At 35.0% G+C, this 25,172-nt stretch overlaps 1 protein-coding gene across 1 annotated transcript; it reads right to left on the bottom strand.

Moving 5' to 3' along the window:
* Positions 1-4,984: 4,984 nt before the first annotated feature.
* LOC117328535 (sodium- and chloride-dependent glycine transporter 2-like) lies at positions 4,985-20,515 on the bottom strand. The gene is made up of 13 exons (XM_033886068.1): positions 20,208-20,515; positions 19,474-19,605; positions 18,756-19,053; positions 15,773-15,905; positions 14,965-15,099; positions 12,239-12,342; positions 11,436-11,560; positions 10,646-10,758; positions 9,684-9,815; positions 8,693-8,792; positions 7,692-7,792; positions 6,542-6,709; positions 4,985-5,689 (listed from the first exon to the last, which is right to left on the bottom strand). Exons 1-13 carry the CDS (start codon positions 20,392-20,394, stop codon positions 5,555-5,557), a joined length of 1,863 nt encoding a protein of 620 aa, XP_033741959.1. The 5' UTR covers positions 20,395-20,515; the 3' UTR covers positions 4,985-5,554.
* Between the last annotated feature and the right edge of the window lie 4,657 nt (positions 20,516-25,172).

The raw sequence follows: 25,172 nt of genomic DNA, 5'->3' as shown, positions 1-25,172 counted from the left end.
TACCCCCAGATATTTGAAATCGCTATGAGGTTGAAAATGACGTGTTTTAATTTCAATAATTACAGACATGTTTTGAGAACTAAGAAATTATAGCAATACTTTTACATTGTTTGTGTCAATATATCTTTCTAATATTACAAATAAATATGTATGTTTATTATTTTTTTGTAACAATATTGATTGTTTGAATTATGTTTTAATTTGATTAAGCTTACGATTGCACACACAGGGTATTTTGTGTCAAATAAATTTATAAATTTGAAAACTGGTTTCTATTCTTTATTTTTACAAATTCCAAAAGAGAGTTAGCATCAAATATAAGGGAAAACGGATGTAAAGGTAAGGTAACATGTTGCCAATCGGGCCCAGTTGTTCAAAAGGTGATTAGCTTAATCACTTGATTAGTGAAAATTTCATTTCTCCTTTACTACAAAATCTATGTCTGAATATTCCTTGAACAAGGCAGATAGGAAGAGACTGACGAATGCTATAGTTTAATGGAATATTGTCAAGTTAGTTTTACCAGAAATGATTTTATCAGGATTTCATAATTGCTGTTAAACTGTGATTAGCCTAATTACAGTTTGAACAACTGGGCCCTGGAAGCTAGAGCAATGTTATTATCACAAATTAAATTAAAATTCCTGCTTGAGCAACTCAACTGGAATTAGTTCATTGCTCCTTTTGTATTTCAATTAAAAATAAGACAAAGCTGTGAAAATGTCTTTTGACTCCCATCTCCATTTTTTACAGACACCAATCACGTCATATTCAGACCTTGGATAATACTCGGTGGATGGCTGTAATTTTACAGGCTTTGGACTGTCTGACATTTAATGTCAGGATGGATTAGAGTCAACTGTCCGTCCGTCCGTCCGCGTCAGCCAGCTGTAGCTAAGTTTGTCGTGCTAGCAAGAGTTGAACTGCTTCCCCGTAGGGCAGCTTTTCCCCTGAGACACGTCAAATTTACCCAATGATGTATCTGTATTACCATGGAGGGAGAAAGCATTTGTTTGCACTCCCTCCCCGATGGCATGAGATGCTCCCCGTCAAATATGCAATGGGGAACATCCGTCTGTTCTCTGTGTGTTGCCGCACAGAGTTTTAATTCTTCATGTAGGGTCGCTCCCCTATATAGACCATGCTTAAGACAGAGTAAGTATGCCCGTCGTCTACTTTCTACGGCAGGTGTTTTATCAGCCATGCTTCTCTAGAAAGTGGGTAATATTGTAATGTACGTTAGTTTTAACTGATGTTTGAGAACTAACTCGACCATACAGCCAATATGTATTGTATGTAAACTCGTATTGCTTATCAAATATGTTCATGTTGATTGGGCTTAACCCCAGTACGGTCTGGTACGGTAATTCAGATTTGGATGCTTTTAAGTCGAGACGGTAAACGACCCTGTTGGATGAAATGTCCAGTTATACTGATGACTTCTCTCTTGATCTGATGTCGGGACCTTGACAAGACATGGTCTGGACCGGACCGGACGTTTCTCTTTAACACTAGCCTGGACCTTCTCTTACTACTGTAAAAGTGGAAATATTTCGCGATCATTAAATCTCCGCGAAAAAATCCACACGCGAATATAATAACACGTGAAAATATTGACACGCGAATATTTCCACCAAATAAACTGAATACACTAATATCCAAGACGCAAGTTCCTGCAGTAAACCATGTCGTCCGTGATGTGTAACCGTTGTCATGGTCGGTCATTTGTCTGAGACATGGCTATACTAATTTGAGTAATTAGTAAAATGATAGTATATCTTGATCTGATGTCGGGACCTTGACAAGACCTGGTCTGGACCGGACCGGACGTTTCTTTTTAACACTAGCCTGGACCTTCTCTTACTATATTGTACTTGACAGGATGTGCGAAACAAATGTTAGTTGTCTTCATTTTTTAAAAGCTTGTCTAGAATAATTGATGAAAATATTACAAATATGGACATTGTAGACAAATAGTGGCAGCATCCCTGTACATTAGTGTCTCCCACCACACTGACTTAATATGAGAGTGTGACGAATGATGAGAGGCAGCATCCTTTTGCATTATTGTCTCCGGGCTGTACGTTATATATACATATCATTAACAAATCAAATTTGAACTATTGTAATGTTGTTTTGGTGACTACCGATTGATGGCCTTTTATAATACACATAAATAGCACAAAACAACATTTTACACGCGAAGTTTATTCCGTTTATACCCTTATTTCTTTGGTTTGTTTGTTCATTTGTTTGCTTCGTGCACACGTAAACAAATAATTGTCACTGGGTGGCGGTTATCTGATATCTGACTTAATAACATATGGGAGGCCCGTCCTGTCCAGATCAATTGAAGCATAGTATTTATCAGAATGATTTTGATGAATAGCCCCTAGTTCCGGAAGTCAATGAGAATCAACGAGTCCAGTCTGTCGCTGACATCTATGTAAGGGTGTGATGCTTTGATAACTGATGACCGGTTGACCCACTATCCGAACATATGACAGATTGCCTCTTCTCTATGTCAAACTGTCCTAGTAGCCCAGACATCATATCGCAGGTAAGCAAGGGGGATTTACTAACGAAAGTCCGCTTTAGACTACCAGTCACGAAATATTACTTAGAATTTGTAAGTGTTTTGACTGACAAAACATATCGTACAAGATCATCACTTGCTTCAGGAATAGCGTGGGCCTTGGGAAAGCCTTGAATTTCATCGTTGGCCTTGAAAAGCCTTGGATTTCATTTTGGGCCTTGAGAAGCCTTAAAAAAGTGGTTTACAGCCTTGAAAAATCCTTGAATATTAAGGGTTTCATTAGGATAAGTGAAACCCTGGCCGCTGATCATTTGGATTCATCTTTGCCTACGTCACCTCATCTACAGACATTGATAATCAAGTGATCAAGTGGAAAGTTAGTAGCTTTTTGTTCTCTTGTGCCCTCTCAAGCTGACTTAGATGACAGGTAAAATGGGCCTTTGGTATTTAATTAGGACTTTGAAAAGGCCTTCCTTGAAAGGCCTTGAATTTGGTTTGACATAATCTGTATGAACCTTGTGCTTGTACTTTCAGGAAAAAAATAAGTGAGTTTCGGAACCCTGACCCGTAGCAATGTTGATTTAGCTGTTAGATTTTGTACAGACCTTCCTAGATTATCTAAACTCATTGTGTTTATATGTGGGGGACCTTTCACGAAGGATGAAAATTTAATTGCCATCAGGCATATACAAAATAATAAGTCACCTGATTTTGATGGTTTCACAAAGTTACCTATTTTACTTTTTTGACATACTTAATGATCAGCTTTTTTTTAATTGTATACTGAATTTATTGAAACGGACGAGCTTAGTGACACACAGAAGTTGTTTATTTCCCTGTAATGTAAAGATTTAGAAAATTCTTTTGATATGAAAAATTGGAGACTTGTTTTACTCCTTAATATTGATTATAATATACTATCCAAAGTTATTACAACTAGATTAAGTACAGTTTATAGACAAGGTTGTCGGTATTGGTCAGACTTGTGCTATTAAGAGTAGATTCATTTTGAGAATTGTTACTTACTTCGCAATATTGTTAATTATGTTAATAAAAAAGATTTAAAAAGTTCATTAATATATCTATTGGCTAAAGGGAAAGTTTTGATGGGGTCAATTATTAAGTTTTTATTTAAAGTATTTTAAATGTGTTTAACTTTGGTACTGATTTGGTAAATGGGCCAGTATTTTACAAAGATGTTTACTCGTCTGTTATTGTAAAATTGGGTTATCTCTGACCCCTTCCCCATGATTCATGGTGTATTGCAAGGTTGTATTCTTTCTCCATAGTTCCGCCAAGTCGGCAAAAAAATTTCCCTCTATGATAATGAAGTACTCGCATTTGCTTCATTGAGGCATTTTGTTTTTTAAAGAAACAAGTGGACCTTACCTAAACACTTCTTAAATTACCTGTGATCACGTGATCTAGCGAAAGAACACTTTTAACATTCTTTGTCTAATGTTTGAATCTCTAAAGGTACTGTGGCAATGTTTGAACATTTGAGAAACAAAACCGCAGATACGGGATTTGTACCTAACAAACAAAAAGGTGTGTCAGATATATGTATGGAGCTTGTCAGAAATCCAGCTTTTTCAGTTGCAATATACTTTACTTTAGCTTATTGTTACCTCAAACTGCTGCAAAACGAATACTTGAGACATGTTATCAAAAGAATATTTTTTCAAATAATGTGTATCGCAGAAGGAAATCGGAATGTAGGAAGAGGTTAACTCAAAATAGGATAACGAGTCCTGGGTGTTTTGAGAAAATGGTATACAGTAAAATGTATGTAGTACCGGGTTGTTAAGTGGCCCTGTTTTAATGTAAAGGGTTATTCATTACCGTTGATTGTTTATGGTATAAATTTTATCTAAATCATGGCGCATTGACTTAATATTGGGTACATGGAGATTTATATAAAAAAAGTGATTAGACATATCAAGGCATCATAAGTTTGAATAAAGATTCCAAAAATATCAAAGTTTCATCGAAAATTTATATACAAATATATTTATATACAAAAAATAAAATTATCGGTGGGTCCAAATTGGCACTCCTCCTTTGCAATAATCAAATAATTATAGATCATTTTACTTGCTATTGAACATTTAGTACATTTTTATACATGTTACATGTATTTAAATGTATTTAGATAAACGGTGGCATAGATAAAGTAACATTTTAGATGATGATAATGTAAAAAAAAAAAAAAAAAGTGTGAATGAGTCATGGTTTTTTTTACAATATAATACTTTGCATCCAGGTTAGTAACAAAAATTATATCATAAACTTAAAATAAACTTCAGCTTGAACAGTTTTTGATATTATAGAGTACTGTTGGAATGATACTTTCCTCTGACAGGTATCAACTATCAAGTGTCCTCCTGTTGTATATAAACACTTGTATAAAGTATTAATCTTTTTACTATATCCTACGCTAGTTATTTTACTCCAGCAATGCCACACAACCACATACATACGATATCACAAATGAAGTAAGAACTTTGAATGTGGATTTATCAATATCCATTTGCTTGTGTTCATGATGAAATTTTTGTACAATCCTGATATAGCCTTTGAAAGCTTTTATAAGTAAAATGTATTTAATAAGAACATGTTTTATTTGAGAAAAGACATTGCTAAATGGTTAAGGATGAAGTTGAATATATTTTATGCCTTAATATATAACCCAAAATCGAATTGTACACTAGATAAAGCTCTTTGTTATGTAATAACGCTTCAACTAATAAAAGAAGAAGAAAAACCCAAACATTTTCAAGTTAATCCTTTAAATTTAAAAACTATACACAATCCCTGCAGAGATCTATTTGTATTGATGGACTCTCTTTCTTAGAAATTATTAAGCCGCTGTATCAGCCAATCAAAAACGACGTTACAAACGGCGACGTTAGTTTTACGTTATGGGGTGATTAGTTTTTTATAAAAATATCTTAAGCAATGAAAATGCTTGATACAAGCAAGATTAAATTATATCAAAAATATCCATTGAAAATAACGTCACTTCGTTCCAAGAAGATTTGCCTTGATATTCCGATAAATGCTATAACTATATTTATACATTTTGTAGGTTTGTCTCGTCTTTTCATCTTTTGGTCCCCATGCTGCAGGTGGATGAATCAACCGCTTCATTCTCTGAAATAACAAAGGGATAGCTTGATAAGTAAAATAATTATATTGCTAGAAAGTGCTGTAATGTATGGATGGGCATGTAGCTTTTTGAACTTCTAAAAATCGATAAAATTATACAAATACCAGGTGTTCTGGACAATAAGCGTCTTTTGCCTCATTGACGATACCCACCTGCACACCTAGATTGATTACATTCTTAATTTTTTTTTAAATCAAAAATAGTTATAATAATGTGGTGAGAACAGAACCCTTATGTACAAAACTGTATATCAACAAGCATGTCACATGTGTGACGTCATACCACACAGGGTATTAGAGCATTAGCATATTTGATCATGATGTCGAATATAAAAGAAAGTAACTAATTGTAGTTTGTCTGTAAGGATGAAGCGGGTACATATCATTATGTGAACATTGTTGAAATTTCTATATTCATTGCTATGTAAATCCGTATAATTTTATCAGCGTTTTACCAATTATGTATCAATTTCTGTAACGTACTGCTGTGACGGTATCCGGTTTGACGATAACATGATTAGTTAGGATTGAATTTTATTTTTAGTACTTATATGTACGGGTGAATCTCTCCAGAATCAGTATTTCATTAACATTCCTCAACTTAATGGAATAGAAGTACACTGTAAATAAGCTACCTTCAAATGTCCATAACCGTTATTGAATCTAAGGAGTCTCTTATTTAAGGAACTTTCCCAAATTCTTCCCTATGGAAATATCAACTTAGGGATGAAACTGGAACAATTCACTGGGTGTCAAATTTTTTATTTCCTTTGTGAATGGTTATTATATTTTACTTGTGAATGGTTAGCAGGGTTCGGCATCACCGTTTATATTTACCTGCGTGAAGGAGCCAGGCGTTCTGATGATGTCGAGGCACATGACCACGGGAAGCGGAACTACGGATGCCAGACAGATGAAGGTTCCCAGTACACTTGTATAAGATGGATATACATATCCTTTGTACGTCGGTTCCTCGTACTTCATTAACGCCACGATGATCAGGACCTAAGACAGAGGACATTTGCTAGCATCATCTGCTAAATAACGTATACTGTTCAGGTCGGTGCGCTATGAATAGCCTATTGTTGTTTGTTGGTGCCAATTGGGCTTGGGGTGGGTTATTGGAAAATACATTTGCTAGTATTGTCTTCCAAAAAGCTTATAATGTTCAGGCCGGTGCCTTGCGAACAATCTATTGGTGTTTGTTGTTTCTTCTTAGGCTGGGGGTGTGCTATTGAAGAAGTTTGTTAGTATCGTCTGACAAAAAGCTTATAATGTTATCGAGTAAAACGAAAGTTCTTTATTATAAAACATCCAGGATATGTTTAGAAGCTAGAAACATTTAAATAATGTAATCCTATACTTTATGTATAACTGTAAGCAAATAAGAAATGAAAAATAACCGATATTGTTTTTAATTTTATCATTGGTCCTATACATCATGTACAGCTTAAATTTGTTTATGACAAACATTTTATTACATTAAAGAATAAGGATCAATGGATATGATTAGTACGTGATCTGAAGATCACCAGGATTTGAGATTTGAAGATGCACTTTTTTACGACTGCATAACTGTGCTATACAGCACTTTTGGTGATTTGAAGATGCACTTTTGCCGACTGCATTACCGTGCTATATAGCAATTTTAGTGATTTGAAGATGCACTTTTGGCTATATCTGTATAAAGGGGGAAAATGCTTTTTCAAACAACATGTGCTGTTATTGAATCTCGGATGTAACCAGAATGAACACTATTGAAAGAGGTATCTATCTTGAACTGATATTGCATTCTCCCACCGATTCTAGTAAAAGGAAGATAAGATTATTTTCTTAGAATATTATTTTGTGCAACTCAAAAGATGAATCATCTGTAATACAATTTTCAGTTTTGATTTGTTTAAAGAACAAATAAGCATCCACAAGTGTGGGCAAACGTATAATTTGATCATTTTGATAAGTTTATCTCAGCTAGGTGGATACTTACAAACATGATGACGGGAGTGATCAAACACCAGGATATCCGGACAATCACGGGAACTGCCGAGCCTGTCATTATCTCCACATCACGACTGAATCTCTCAGCACCTATAAGGAGACAAACGAACAATCAATAATCTCATGGATTATTTGGGAAATATAATAAAAAGCGGTACTGAGGTGATCTGTAACAGAAACCATCACAAGTGGAGGCAAAACGAAGGGTACACTTTTGAAGACAAACGTTGCATCCGTAGCATTGTTTCTTATTAAATCCAGGACGGTCCTTTAATTATCCATATTTTATCATTTGATAAACCAATTAATCCTCGCTATCATGTCACAAAGACGGAATAAATACGCTTCTTTTGCTTCAGAGTTGTTATATTATTCATCAAGTCCAATTTCGTCTTCCAATGATCAATCGTTCTATTATTTTGGGGATATTTGAGGTGATTGACAACCAAATGCTGTTGTTCTAGAATTAGCATCAAGCAGTTTTTGACATGTTTGGGCATATGATAAGCTCCTTATGAACTAGACTGAACTTTTCGGAGTTGTCGCCCCTTATCAAAACAACACGCCCTTAGCATCACTCACGAGTCCTAGAAGGACGAAACAGCTGTACGATAAAGTTAAATTCATTTTGATTTTAATTTGGATCTACTGTTTCTAACTCATAATTTGTATTAAAGGCGTAATATCAAGTGTGTATTTGTACGGGTGGTCGAATGACACAGTGGTAACACACTTGCCTTTCAACTGGGCGACCGAGGTTCGATTCCCTGATCAGATGTGAAAAGGTATGGGGTCACCTGCCTGATTACGTGGGTTTTCCCCGGATACTCCAGTTTCCTCCCACAGTAGATTCCTTGCGCGCTTCCATTCGGGCCAGCAAGCGTGATTAATATATGTTTATATAACTTGTTTCGCAATCGTTGTTAAATACATAAAGTTTACATTGATACAATTCTTCCAGTATCAAAGTGACATGATTGAGACACCTACCGTATATCCATCCTATTATGATACACTCCAGGAGGGAAATGAAGAAGATAGAAAATACGGACGCATACCAGTCAATCAACTGAAATATGTAGACTCCCGCCTGAAAAAAAGAAGCATCTGATGCTGAAAGGATCCTTAAATAGCACAACATGGAAACAATGTCGTCCATAGAGTGTAATGACATTATCAATGTCAATAAAAGCTGATAAGAAGTATCAAAATTTATAACATAACTGGTTCGTTCTACCATGCTGCCATGTCATAAATATCTAAGACACATATCTAATAACACTATTTTGACGTCATGATAAATATGTGACGTCAAATGATTGTCTGGGTAGACGGCAACGTCTCATCAGAACCGGATTTCGCCTGTCTTACAAAGAAATGAATTTTTGTTTTGCCTTTATTCTCATGAATAGTAGTTATGTAATAAATATAATCTTACACTCGTGGCTATGTGATTTAAAATTGATAAAACTCGTTCAATAAATTTCATACATGTATGTCACTCGCCTAATGATCATGGCATATCCAATTATCGAACTCGTGTTATGAATTCCATATAACATAGCCACTCATGTAAGATCCTCTATGTAGAATATCGGTTAATTTCAAGATTTTGAAGATTATCAAATTATAGCAAAGATATAATACCGGTCGATATCAAAACGTAGAATAACGGTTGATATCAAAAAGTAGAACATCGGATGATATCAAAATGTATAAAATCGTAATTATAGTTTCTACTCTTTAAAACATTTTACAGTTCATAATCATACACATTGTACTATACCTAAATACATAGAAATATACATAAATGATAAGTAAAGTAATAACGACAAGCAAACGGATGATTTTTAAGTCAATTCGCCGCGAAAAAGTCGTTAGGCACGAAAACGTGAAATTAAGTTGCCGCAAAAATAAGTTGTTTTACAGTAAGGAAGCTGTAAATTTTAAATGGTATACTTAGGCAGGATAGAGTACTTACCTGTGTGGCGAGAATCAAACTAGTGATGAAATACACAGTAAACACTGCCAGAAGTACATGGTATTTCCGTTCTCCAAGAGTCTTTGGAAACATGTCTTTTAGTCCACTTGTTAGTGTTTCCACTTGAGCAAACTGACAAAAAGTTATAAATAAATAGATAAATAGATAAATATTAGAACTATGAAATCAATTTTTAAACATACATTTGAAAAATGAAAGAATATAAATTATAAATGAAAGGGCATTATAAAGAGATTTAACTGTTCTAATGTGAACAAAATCTCAGTAGTCCATTAGGGTTAGCTCCTTGTACTTTTCTTATACCTCTAGGACGTATGAGTTATCGATCGTGCATTTTAATAAAGTTAATGCGATATCTTTGTATATTATGCGCATATGTAGAGAAACAACACGTTACAATGCGCATGTCTAGTCGACTTTGCTCAACCACTTGGTCCGACTAAAGCAACTTGACTTCGTTTGAGCATGCGTTACCATTTGGAAGCACGGCAGTGATTGGTTGTTTTTTCAACACATATGTAATTACATTAGATGGAAAGCCTGACTATAGTAAACAGCTGACGCTCGAAGTAGGCCTGAATATCGGGGTTATTGGCTTCCAAGTACTGGTGTGATTTTATATGCTATTAAACCTATCCAATTACGTCATTTTTTCGTGTAGCGAAATCTTCAAACTTCAATTTGAAATAAATTTCACAACATTTGCACTTCAAATGACCGATTGAGGGAATGGATTCACTGGTAATAACATAAAGTGAAATATATATCTTTGAAGGACAAAGGAGTTACGTCCCCTGTACTGTTATATATCTCGGTATAGCAATGAAGAACCGTCGGCGCTTTCCGTAAACGAAAAAAAACATTCTCGTTTACGGAAAGTGCCGACGGTTCCCGATTGATCTCTGTAGAACATTAGCGTTATCTCCCCTGCCTTGTCATACCTCTGTGTCCAATCCAACATAAAACACCATAATAAAGAAGAGTACGGACCACAGCTGTGGTAACGGAAGTCTCGCTAAGGCTTCTGGGTAGGCCAGAAATACCAGACCAGGACCTGTAATATAAACCGGAGGCAATATTTCCCTCAGATATTCTGTTAATTTATAATTCGATTTTACTTAATATTGAATGTTTTAATTATTACATGTTTCTGTAAAAACATTGATTTTCTACAATTGTATATTTAGAACAGAATTAATAATCCCTTAAAAACAGTGGTACATAGATTCATGCAATTACAGTTGACAAAACAGCAGTTAGGGGATTAAAATATTATTGTAGGTAAATGCTACCTCGTGCGTTATCTAGCTATAATATTGTTGCCCGAGTAACTTGAATATCTCTCAATAAAAGTTAAATTTCGGATAACTGCCAATACATACTTGAATACCTTCACAAATATCATGGATTTTGTCATCGCCTCTCTTGTTTTTCATAAATGTTATCGATTCTTGTATATCTTCACAAATGTCATGATATTTGTATACCTTTACAAGCGTCATCAATTTTAGTGCACATTTACAAAATTTAATCGATTCTTGTGAATATTACAAGCGTCATCGATTCTTGTGTACCTTCACAAGCGACATCAATTCTTGTGTACCTTCACATGCGTCATCGATTATTATTTACCTCAAAATCAGCAATAATACAAATAAGAGAATTGTTATGCAGAAACATGCTTGAAAAACACATTGTGGCTGTATATCGTAGCATAATAGAATACAGTACCTGACTCGGCCACTTCATTGATGGTCAGATTTGCTTCCCGGGCCAGGAAACCAACAATAGAGAAAACTACAAATCCGCAGAAGAAAGCCGTCAATATATCTACTACGACGATCACCAGTGAATCGCTACAAATACAAAAACAAGCATTTTAATAAGACATCCTCGGAGATACATGTATTGATTCTTAGGTAGCATTGGATGCAATTAACAACATTGACTCACTGTATATACACTTTCCCACATAGGTAAATATGGAGATTAGGACAGTTTGTTGTCAACAAATGGATTTAGGCACTTTTCTTACGTATTTAACTACGATACATCATGGTTTAATTCACAATGTACTGCATGCAAGCATGAAAACAAGAAATCTCGCTGACAAAAGATAATATATGAGGCGTAGTAATTTTGTTCTCGTTTCGATAATCTGCTTTAGAACAAACTAACCACGCCAATATGACCATATATTTTATCCACCAAAGGCATCATTTAAAGACACCACCACCTTACCATCCAAGAATTCCAACATTTTAGATTATTCAACATATGTCAGAACTAGTTATTGTTTGTCTAGTGTAAATCGCTACCTGCACAATTTTGAAAAAGATGCGAGCTCAATTGAATTAATTGGCATTCAAGCTATTCATCAACTATACATAAAAAGGTAAGTTTTAAGTAATGAAAACATCAACAAACAAGCATAAAGGTGTTTGGATATACGTACCCCCAATGACACTGTATAATTTTATAAGTATCATTTATTATACACAATGTTAAAATGGAGGTTTCGGTGCATGACTTACTGAAACGTCTTATTTTTAAAGTCACTGAAGCTAGCCATGGTGAGAACACCTCCCCATGCCGGACCGAGTGAGAAAAATGCCTGAACCGCCGCCTCAAACCATACCTGGAAATCAATGGCAAAATGCAATGGATTCATAAAAAGCAGTTATTAGATAAGTGTATTCTCAATCTGATTAAAATCATATGTTCATGGCTTGTACTACACCTGAACACGATCAGGGTCACGTTCAGATCATTTTTTGATGAGCAGTAATTCAATATTGACTAAACAGAGCCGAGAGTTTAAACAGGTCCTCATTGTTACAACAAAGGCGTCATTAGAAACAAACTGCGGGAGTTACTGTAGACACGGAGAGCGAGGAAATTTTACCACTATTCAAACTGGATTTCTTAAAAAGGAAAAAAAAAAAAAAAAACAAAAAAAAAACACGCATTGTAATAATACAATAGCACAAATCAGGATTTTCTGTTTTATGTGTTTTTAGTTTCAAGACACATCATCATCTTTAAAGGTCACATGGGTCAAATTTGTGCATTATCTAAACAATAACGAGTAAGCCAGAAGCTGGCTGATGTAAAAGGCTAACACGTTTATTTAAATGAATGACATTAATGCAATCCTGGTCAGTCATGTGAGCCACATAAGTTGAAATATTTTAACGGATTCAATAATCAAGAGATAAAACTCAGTAATATTTGGTCAGTAGCATTGTGGGGTAGACGATGGACAATTTTAACAGATCTAACGCCAAGCAAACTGAGCGAGTTTGATGATGGTGGTACATGTTTATGTGTTACATATGGAGCATTGGCCATGCACCCATCAGATATAGTTTGTGTCTTATGGAACAAGGATCATTCTTTTCGTTCGTGCTTAACAATTAACTGGTAGATATTTTATGATTGGATGCTCTCCGACTTCAAACAGACTCAATATACTAGTTTTAACGATTCTTCTATGAGATGTTTGTGCGATACATTTTGTATAGTTAATATTTGATATTTCACTTGCAATGAACCTTTATCTGTTTTTGCGAACGTCATTTTCTAGTGTGTTTGGCTCTAATGACTCCAATATTTAATAGATCTAAACACAAAGTAAAATCAGATATCTTAAGAAAATGGCACGTGTTCGTTTACCTAAAGTAACAGCTGCACGAGCGCACTTTATGTGACAACCACAACGCATGGCGCACATTAGTAAAACAATGTAATATTGACAGAAACAAGGCAATCTATGAACACAAATAAAGATTTGCATGAAGACTCCGGATTTGATATCACATAAAGAACATACTATAAAACGTCTACAGACGCATGCTGCCGTCATAATACAAGACTAGCTATGTCATTTACGCCTACTTTTACTTTCCATTCCATTAAGCTTCATATAGATGAATCCTCGATATGTTTTATATGCATGATTACCAACACAAGGAAATGGTTCAGTCAGACAATGGCCACTTTGAAGCTTTGATGTTTTAAACTTAATGATTTACACAATAGCATATTCACATTATTTATAATTGCCTACCATCAGCGGAAATAGGCAATAACATTCCTTGAATTACGTAAACAAGATTAAACTGTAACATGGGAATTTCTGATGTAGCAGATTAGGCAGGCAAACCTCAATAAGTTAGGGAGAAGATTTAATTATACCATGGCAATTGCTGATATAGCAGATTAAGCAATCATTCCACGATGTGTTAGGGAGAGGAATGAACTGTACCATGGCCATTTCTGATGTAGGCAGTCACGCATCAGTGAGTTAGGGACAAGATGAAATTGCACCATGGCAATTTCTGGTGTAGCAAATGAAGCAGTCATGCCTCAATGAGTTAGGGAGAGGATTAAATTGTAACATGACAATTTCTAGTGAAGCAGATTAAGCAGGCATGGCTCAATGAGTTAGGGAGAGGATTAAATTGTGCCACGGCAATTTCTTATGTAACAGATTTAGCAGCCATGCTTTCACGAGAAATTCTCTCTTGTGGTGTAATCAGCACATATTAGACTTGCTCTAGTTAATGTAATGTAGCACATACCTGCTTGTTAGGACAAACGACCATTTGTTTAAACATGTGTAATTTTAGTTTACGGTATCTTCTAAGATGCCCTTATATATTGCATCTTTATATCTCATTTCTAGCAAATAAAACGTTTAGAATGCATTCCTCAATCAAAATATATTGTAAACGTACTTTATTCGGCACATTCAAATTTTAGCGCATTCCCAAATTTGATATAGAAACAGTATAAGATTACCGCTAAAAACAGATCACCGCTAAAATATGTTCGTTTACAGTATCTAAGTCATATCGAGACATCAGCAATACCCAGGAAGACACTAATCAGCATCATACGCTTTATTGTATGTCATATTTGTCACACTGGAATTTGATTGATCTCATGAAATCTTGTAAGATTTTATAATCATGATATAATGGTGTGCTGTCCTGATTCGACGATTAATGCGAGTTTGCGAGTTATAGCGCCTTGTTTAGAGAGATTTTCTCTTTAGCTCGATCGATTGATCATAAGGCTTGTAAGGCAGAGGTCCCGGGTTCGAACCCGGGCGGAGACAATGCTTGAAATTTAATCAATTCTGTTAAATAACCTGTTACGTGTACGTAAGAAATCCAAAAACAATACAATATAGATATACATATAATAATTATTATGTAGATTATACTGTTATGTTAATAAAGTATTTAATTATTACCTGGAATTCAGACAGTTTTTGGAAGTCGGGTTTGATGAAATAAATGATGCCATCGAAGGAACCCTCCAGAGTGAGGCTCCTGATGAGAATTACTGCTAGCAGTAAGTATGGCATGAAGGCGGTTACGTACACAACCTAGAAGTAAACAGAGGAAGCTATAGAAATATTTTTGGACAGAAGATAGTAAATAAGCATACATAATCACGACAACATTAGTATAATTATCATTTTATTGCATGTTGTCACATCAGTTTTGGTAAGATAGCACCCTTTTTTGAGGACTAAAAAATAATGATGATAATATTATTAAATATTAAACAAACAGTTATGCTTATGAATTGTGTAATTTTACAACCACAGAAATGTGTGCAAACAAATCATTGTCTTGTGTATTTTATTCTCCTGAAATTAAAGACTGAAGAGATTTAATATACCGTGATAAACTGTGTATTTGCTGCTCTTGGGTAGCCTGCGGTAGGTAAAATGATACTTTTTAATATTTTGTTTAACATTCGAGATAATCAGATTATCAGCGGGTATCATGATGAATGTTCTGAAAACTAACAGCTTTTGGCGATTGTCCATACTTCATACGTATGAAGTATACTGTTAAAATGTGTGTGTGTATATGTATGTATGTATGTATGTATGTATGCGAATGCTTATGACATCTATGTGTTTATATATAAGCTATATATAAAACAACACATCTGATCAGATATCCCACAAAAGGCTTAACAAATTGTATAGCCCACGGGGAATACACATGCAATAACGGTAAGCAGAGAAACCGGTCAGATTTCCATACCTTTCCAACAGACTTAACACCCTTTATGATACAAAGGAACGTAACGGCAAAGCTGAGAAAAAGTGCCAGGACGATATGCCATTGTGGCATACCCCAGTCTTCAAGGCCGCTAGACGCATTCAGGATCTGGTATCTGGAAAAATAATGATGTAACAAATTCATCGCAAATTCATTTTAACCATCTCGGAAATGTAGAACCCGAAACCATTTTATCTATTATTTGTTTTTTTTTAAAACTGAAAACTAACGAGAAAATTGCATCATCTGATTTTTAATTTTTGGTAATCTAAATTGCATGTAGGTAGTAGCTCAAGAGGAAGATACCGTAGTTTTACCAGTATACAATATAATATTGTTGTCAAATCATTGAAACCACAAAACAAAACAAAACCAAATTACCGATATCATCGTTTATCATCGTTGTACACTTAAAATATTAATAATCTCTCTCTCTCTTTAATCTTTGCTTTTCGCTTATCTTTTTAATTCGTTATATTTGAAAGCCAGCTCTAGCAGGTATTGTGCAAGCAAAGGGACAACGTGTGCAGAAATGCGTGACCATTAAAAAGTATATTTCCTGTATTATATTATGTTTATTTATAGATTCCACATGTTATTCTTGTATATGTATCTCCTCATTTCCCTTTTTTATTTTTATACTGCTCATGTTTATTTATTTAACTGTCAACCGGTTATTTTTTGTCTTATTTTAACGTGTTTTCAGATTTAGTTTTGGTGTACTAACCATATGCTAATTTTGCTAACAACGTTTGTAAAAGCTTTGTAAAACTAAAGTTTAAAATTCTATCTAAAACTTTGAAAATACTTGCTTAGGTATTTCTATGTTCGGATATTTAATCTTTCAACAATACGCAATGATTGACGTTAATTACATAAACAGTGTCATTACGGAGAACCGAATTGGCGTTCATTAACAATGCAGTGCTTTATAATCGAGGTATAGCACGCCACTTTTATTTCCTTTTTGAAATATAACACACAGTCCACTTGACATTAACTATGACTCGTTTTAACTATTAGATTGGTTTGTTTGGTAGTATATTCAGGCTAACGAAATTTGATAGTATCCATTTTCATTGTAACGAACTATTCTGAATTCATGCTATGTTTAAGGATGAAGGGGTGTGCGATCAAGCGTATTTTCAATTTCCCTGGCTGGAGATATCTAGATAATTATATATCTCTCAGGTGTTCGTCTACTTTCCAAACTAAAGGAGATTTGGATTTTAATATTGTTTTTTCAGTAGTAGTTGTCTTATTTTCAATAATATGTACTGGTTTCAGTAAGCTATTTGGTACATTGAAGACAATATATTAAAATGGAGGAAAAGTAGTTGAAATATCACCATGGCTATCATAACGATTCTATTATCTACCAGTTGATTTGCAGTTTTTCGCAATTTTATTTATCTTCTTAAAAAAGAAACTGTGATAAATTGAAATAAACATATTTGGAGAGATCATTTATTTCAGGTGATTTTATAGAATTTCTACATATAGATGTTAATTTCTGAATATTTTTCTTTTAAATTAGACTCTCCAGAAACCTCATAGAGAGGGAGGGCTATTATTTAAATAATTTGAAGTGTCATTGACATTTGATTAAACTTAAGAAATAGCAACAGAGGAAATACCGTCATATGATAACAAAAGCATTACTTGTATTCAGGTTGTTTTGGGTATTGTATATATCACGTTGAACAATATTGCATTACGCAATTTAGTATTGTAACCTGTGAAAAAGGAACATCTCCGAAATGATTATATTTTTGAACGGCATGGCAATTAGAGCAATTTTGTTTTTGGCAGTGTGCGTGCACCGGAATTCTAAACAAAAGCTAGTCTGTCTTAGAAAGGAAATTATGTAATGTGCACATTGTCATTAGAATCTATTATATCGTAATTATTAGCAATTATTGAGGTATTTCTTCATTAATCCACGTGAAACATTGCCTTAAAGAGAAAAGTAGTTTGGGCCTTTGGTTGTTCTTTTGCCCCCAAACCGGAAACAGAAAGCGTCGTGTTAAAACTGGATCTCCAAGTAGTAAATGACAGCTTGCCAATGAACAATAGAGAGACAACATGTTATTAAAAGCAAGGACAGTCTTGTGGAAAAGAAAAAAGAAAACAAACCACGATAACACAGTCATGTCCGGAATCTCCAATGTTAAAGTACACTCTGGTAATTTTAAATTTTAACTGTGATTTAGTTCGCTCTAGCATTAGAAGTTTTTTTAACAGCATCTTAAACCGTATTCTCTGGACTGTGATCATAATTATTAGGCCCTCCTAAAGACCTGAATGGACCTGGAAGGACCTGAATGGACATGAATATAGCTGAATTCTCGTTCAGGTCCACTCCAGCTTTAAAATACGTTACAGAGATACGTATATGCATATAAAGGTATATTAGTATGTAATAACACCCTTTCTTTTATAGATCACTGATATATTAAACATTTAAAAGTAACAAAAACCCATAAAACCCTTTCAGTTCTAGATTCAGGTTATTTCACGTCTTGATTTCTTCACAGTGCTTTATTTTTACAACTTTATCTCTAACAATAGATATCCCTAACACAAATCACTCAAGGTGCACTTTAACTCCCACGGGATAGAACAACATACCTGGAATCTAAACGTGGCGTCTTATTGTCCGTTGATAGGCCCAGTGACCTATCATGTCCCCAAAACGTACGATATTGGTATCCTTCCTGACTTATATGGCTCTTACCATGACATGTAGTAAACATTAATCTAGATTAAATTCCTTTTTAACCTTATCTTGCGGGTCCAAAGAAAAGCGCGCAGGGGGTCTTAATGAATAAGCGACCTACCACGAGGATAAAGATACTAGTTGGACAGAATACCCCCTACGTGTTATGTGTCATAGGTTATCGTGAAAGGTGAGAATGATATCCCCTAGACTGTACACCCGCAAAACATGGTCCCATCGCATTACCTCCAGAACTCATTTGCTGCCGTTGGGTAGAAGCCCATGGTTGTGACCGTTTCCGACGCGGTCATAGATAAGTTGTTTTCTGAATATGTTATGTTGTCAAGGGTTGACACATTGTGGGGTATCTCGGTGATCTTTGTCCTCAATGTGACGCACATGTCCGTATTCCAGGAATTATCGCACGTTGACCATGGTAGTGTGGGGAAGAAGGAGTAGAAAAGATAACAAAGAGTCCAGGCCATTATGAGACCGGAGTACCACGTGCATATGAATGAAATACAGCACATGCAAAATCCAAGACCTGAAAAAAAATTAGAAATTTTCTGCGAATCAGGGCACTTGTAACAAATTATGCTTATCAGTGAATTGTTTCAAAATAGCTTATTTTAAAATGGATTTGAATTTTCTAATGGAAGGTTAGGCCACTAGTTATTTCGAAATCTTCTATGTAGTTTTGCACCGGGCACATGAACTAATGGAAGATATCGTGTTTTCCTCCTCATTAATTGCATTTTTCTTCCTAATTATCTTAAATTCATTCGCTGAAGAGCCTGATTATGCGACAGTTTTGTCATTTTAAAAAACAATTATACAATTTCATGAATATTTTTTGTTTTGTTTCAATGATATTTTCTGCTGTGGTAAAATGTGATAGCAATGGTTTATGGCAACGAAATGAATTAATAAATCAACACAATGCTATATATAACATATAACGTACCTCTAAGGAGGGGACATATTTCCCACACAACGAGTGTGCTTTTTCCGGCAAATTGTGCTAGCGAAAGCTCAAGGTAATACAAAGGAAGTCCACATATCACCATGCAAATTACAAACGGGACCAGGAACGCACCTGGAATTAAACAAAGACAACTGTTGTTTTCTTCAAAACTTTAAAAATATATTCTACCAATGATATACCTTCTAAATAGCGTTTATATATCGTCATGCATACCTTTTAAATTCATGATTTGGTTTTGGTTTAAAAAAAACACCATTTGTTACAAAAAGATTATTTAGAGCGTATTAAACGGGTTATTCTTTATATGATCAATACAAAAGAAAAATAAAGGTACGAAGAAAACAAGAAAGAATATATATATTTGTTTGAATACCGAAAGTTTATAAATACATAAATTAACTATCATATGAAGGTAGGAATTTTCACATAACGCAAATAACGCATGGCTGAGAAAGCGGAGTGAAAATGAACGGAAAGAAATCACCATTGTACCAAATAGAAATTCGTGTTGATTCCCGTTCGAGAACTATTGATTGAAACAATGGAAAAATTATACCATACTAACGATATTCCATATAAACTGTAGTCGAGAAAACTGAGTTAAATAGAAGAAATTCAATGCATAAGACCTGTGCTATTTTGATATTAATGAGACATTTTAACAGACATAACATGTTACAATACGCAATTGAGTAAAAGTAAATAAAACAAACCTCCCCCGTTCCTCATACATAGATACGGGAACCTCCAGACATTTCCTAGCCCGATCGTATATCCAATCAAAGCTAACATATATTCAATCTTCCGACTGAAAACTTCTCGCTTTGATGACACATCATTGTTGATTTTCTTGTCTCCCAACAGCCCTATTTCCACAACCTCCTCCTTCTCGTTAGCCATGCTTTGTACTGACCGGAACAATGTTCACTCCACGTAATTACTACGCATGGACTGATTTTTAACGGACAGTTTGTCTACTACTTCAGTTCTGTCATAAATTTAAAAGCCATTGTTATCTGATACGAAGGTGTACCAACCGTATGGTAAATGTTGTGTATAATTTATCGTGAACATTTAAATTATTGATAAATTCATATTATCCACATGTGTGCAGCATTTTACGAAATGTCATAACCGATACGCTCCGCTGGTTGACTAATCTTCAACCCTGCATGTACCAGGTTTACATTCTTAGGAATTGCTGTAAACAGTCAGAACATACATTATTTTCTATTAAATTTATTCTTTTCAATCATAAGAGGGAAAAGTAATTATATACGTACAGTGAAACCTTGATGCATCGAAGTTAGTGAAGGGTCATAAATAACTTCGAGATACCCGAGTATTCGAGGTAAGAGAGTATAGATTCCATCCCCTCCCCCCCCCCCCCCCCCCCCCCCCTCCTAAATCCGCCAATGGTAATTGTAAGACTTCCTTCGATGTCTGATTTAGAATATATGCCTAGTCCATTATTTATAGGCATATTCAAGCGTATTCATTTTGCATATTAAACATTTGATTCTACAAAAAGTAATCACATAACCTGGTAACACATCTTTTTACCAATAAATTTATAATCATAAACTATATACACTATTTCTTACCCAACTTCTAATTAAAAATCACTGATAACCAACTAGATTTTTTAAAATTAAGGGACGTTACTCTTTACAAATTAACGTAGTTCAACTTGCTATAAGCGTTATTTCAAGCATACACGTTCAGCTACAGTTATTTAATGCATGTCTGACCTGAGGTTTAGCTGAAAGGAACAAGTTGGTCTTACGAAAATCTCTGAGCAAAGCTGTAATAAAATATATTCAGTATTCCTTTTTCAACCATAGGAAATCCACTTAACTATTCCAGTACTTAAATATTTCCTAAAACATATCCAGAATTATTCACAGTTCATCAAAGTTACAGAAATGGAGTCGTCCTCTGATGCTTCCATTCTGTCTACACTCCCGACACCAGCAATACGGGAACAGCGCGTTAAGCCGGTGAGTTTATACGAATCGCGCCTTTCAAGTCCAGCAATTTTCCCGCAACTCCAACTTTTCACGATGAGATACACACCTGGCTTGTCTACCATAAAAGGAGTTGCTTACAATCACCTCTGTCACGTGATTTTATAGCGAGCGTGCACCAATACACTACTCGATTTGCACGCCTATAAATTGTGGACTAAGCATATAACCTAAATAGAGTTTAAAGAACTGAGTGAATATTGCGATAAATTCATTCTTTCCTGTGTGTTGTTTTTACACCGACGAGAATGGGACACTTAGGCCTTTGTAAAGTCTAATATATAAATATATATTCTTTCTTTAATTTTTCAGTGTTTTCATTTTTCGTTTCGTTTCAATTCGTTTCGTTTCGTTTACTTTCGTTTCGCACTTTACAGGTACCCAGTCTTATGAAGTCCACAAGATAATAAATGTGTTAAGCGGTTACTTCAGGTTTGTTCACAATATAGACATGTGCAGATAAACTGACATGGCTTTGTTATCCTGTAACTCTCCAAACAATGAAATGAGCGAAATTACTTATCTGTATGCCAAACGGTACCCATGGCAATAAATTCAACACTGGGCGTGTGAGGAGGCTCTGGTCAGTTGGTGTCTTAGATGTTCTGGACTGAAGCGACGTTTTCATCTAAAACCGGTTCTATAATAACCTGTGCCCGGCCGAAATGATCATACTGGCTCTTGAAAAAAAACCAAAAAAAAAACTCGTAGACTCCGTAGACTTCCTGATACAAGTAACCAAACTCTACCAACAGTGAAACAGGATTTCCCGTGTTCACTCAAGCGGCAAACACTACTTCTACTAAAAGGGATGTATATAGGTGGTTTAGGTATTTAATATTGTAATTGCCTGACACACATGCTATCCAACATATCATTTTTCATCACATGCCTCGATGCTGCAACTGTAAACTGGGGTCAAGAATGTATCTATCTTATGATCCACGAAACACTATACACGTATCTAAACACCAATGTGTTTCATGTTTCCTGCTCCCTCAGACCCGTAAACATAAAAATCGCCGAGCTTAAGTGTTCACTTATACTAAATCTTTACAATTTTTTATTTACAAGATAATAACGAGATACATCTAATACAAAATACCATTATACGGCTTCCATGCCAGCAGGTAGTAAAATTAAGCGTTGAACTTGGCAACAACAAAGACATTTAAATGGCAATGTACGTGGAAATTTCTCACACAACCAGAGTTGGTTGACAGTGATGAATAATATGAACTCATGGCCAGTGACCACGTTTTAAATACTTAAATCAGACTCAATTTAAGAATACTGCATACGCCTATATGTTTACATTTGCACTGCAGTGTCATTATATGAACCTACAAAGCTCCGTTTAGCTTCATTCAAATATGAACAGAATAGAAATCAGTACAAATACGAACTCGAGATGGATGTAAACAAACAATGCAAATCATTATTTACTTTTGTTTAAACTAGAACGAAACGTCGTGCCCTTATTTATTCACTTTAGCTTAACACACTTTATCACTTTTTGGACAGAATTTAATTAATTTTTGTGAAGATTTGAAAATATTTGCATGACCCCCTGTCCGCCATGGAAAGGTGGAAAGGTAAATTAAAGTATCAAACTACAGGTTATAGTCATATTAACATCCGCCGATTACAGGAAAATATAAAAAAAATATTTGCATCTATCTCTTCTTCAGCTTAGTAAGCTCTGACTGCGAATAAATTAGCGTATACGCAGTGAAAAAAGATTGAGCGGATTAATAAGTGCGGGAATCGGTAACATACATATAAATCATGACGTCGTTTCTTTGTGACATCACCAAACGTCAACAAGACGACGCCATTTTGAAAGGACTGATCAACACAATTTTAGCGTTTTCTCCTGTTACCCGATTATCTCATAAAAAGCTAACGTCAAGTGAGTTTTTTTTTATCTAGACTGAATATTGCGGAACTGCATGGATGCATAATTAACTTCTCCACGAGATAGGCGTACAACAAATCGCTGAAGCGTACAGCTCCAAGAACATTCGACCACGTCATCACTAACTTGAGTCAATACAAGCCGTGCTTGACAACACTAGTTAATCCAAACGTAAATTGTGGATTGTGAATATATAAATTAATTAAAAACGAAAAAGGAAAAATGTTGAGTTGTTTCTTTTAATTTTCTTAACTATACTTGTGTACTTGTGTATCTACGTAGATTTACTGGAACTATATTATCAACAGCTGCAGTAGTTACCAACGTCGCAACATGTCCCGATTTTTCTTTTTTTCGTGTGGTATGATTTTTTTTATATAAATATGAAAATTGTACCTCATTTTGACTGTATATAAAGTAGTATGCCTTCAGCTGGCAACGAACATATTCTATGGAGCGCTATCGCGATAAACATAGCAAATATTTGTTACCAACTGCGGGCAAACTGCCGTATAAGCAGTCAAAATGAGGTACAATTAAGCACTGAACTGTTCCAGATGGTAGTATACAGTCGATATGAATACAATTTGGGTGACAGATAAATATAATGCCGGCCGTTAACTTTTTCCAGCTGTATAGGCACAACTGTTAGAGCATTAAGCAAACATAACATTGTCATGTAAGAGTTAACACGGACAGGTAGGTCAGGTAAACCAGCTGTTTCAGCATGGACAACCGAACACTGAATTACTGCGAGAAGGAATGTCGTTATGCCGTTAATGAGATACCCCGTACATTTATGAATGGCAATTCAGAAGGAAATACACGCAAGACGATCATCATGTGTTCATGACATTTTAAAAAGCTCCAGACGCGATCGATTCGCTATTTGCTGACATCTGAGCAGCAAGTAAATCGCTTGAAGTGTGCCAAAATCGTCTATAATACGATTATTGAAACATAAGAAAACGTTCTGGTTTACTTTGCGCTCCATTGCGCCTGGAGCTTTTTAAAACTTTACTTGGGTGGACTACTTTGAACCCGAGGACATTTCATATTCGATTTTTGGGGCCCAGTATTTAAAATCAAATGCATACAAGGCAGGGAAATAGGCAAACAGCTTAAAATGTAAAAAAAAAAAAAAAAAAAAAGAAAAAAAAAGTAAATTCAGTTAAGTACATTAGGACAAACAACTTATTTACGAAAAGAAGAGGAAGTACACGGTGTACCTATTGATTACCTGTGGTCTATATTTTTTGTTTCCTTTACTAAGAAAATGCGTCCCAAATTACAATTGGTTGGTACAGTTTTCCAGTATCTCGCCATTAAGCCAAAGGAACGCACCAAGCAGAGTCTACTCTCACGTCATGGACAGCTCGATTGCAAAAATTGTGTCTCTACCAATAGAAAAATCAAATTATACATTTGATTTATGGCATACCGACTTATTGAATCGCTCTCTTAATAGGATCATGTTTGTATTCATCAAGTGTTAATAGTCTGAACCAAAGACCCACATACATTGTAGCACGTATCGTCAGATGTCAAGATCTACATGAATGCTCTCCGTAAAATTTCCTTCCTGAATGATCTATCATTGTCATACGTCTGTGAGTCAAGACGTCAAAAGTGTATAAATTGGTAAAATGCATAGGAAAACCAAAAGTAAATATAAGATTATAGATGGTGAAATGCGTTGACCACATACTTAAAGGTAATACAGTTTGGTTAAT

The sequence above is a fragment of the Pecten maximus genome, chromosome 5 (genome assembly GCF_902652985.1).
Source record: "Pecten maximus chromosome 5, xPecMax1.1, whole genome shotgun sequence".
Lineage (NCBI taxonomy): Eukaryota > Metazoa > Mollusca > Bivalvia > Pectinida > Pectinidae > Pecten > Pecten maximus.
Note: the sequence above shows the minus strand (reverse complement) of the source record. Positions and strands in the feature narration are given on the sequence as shown.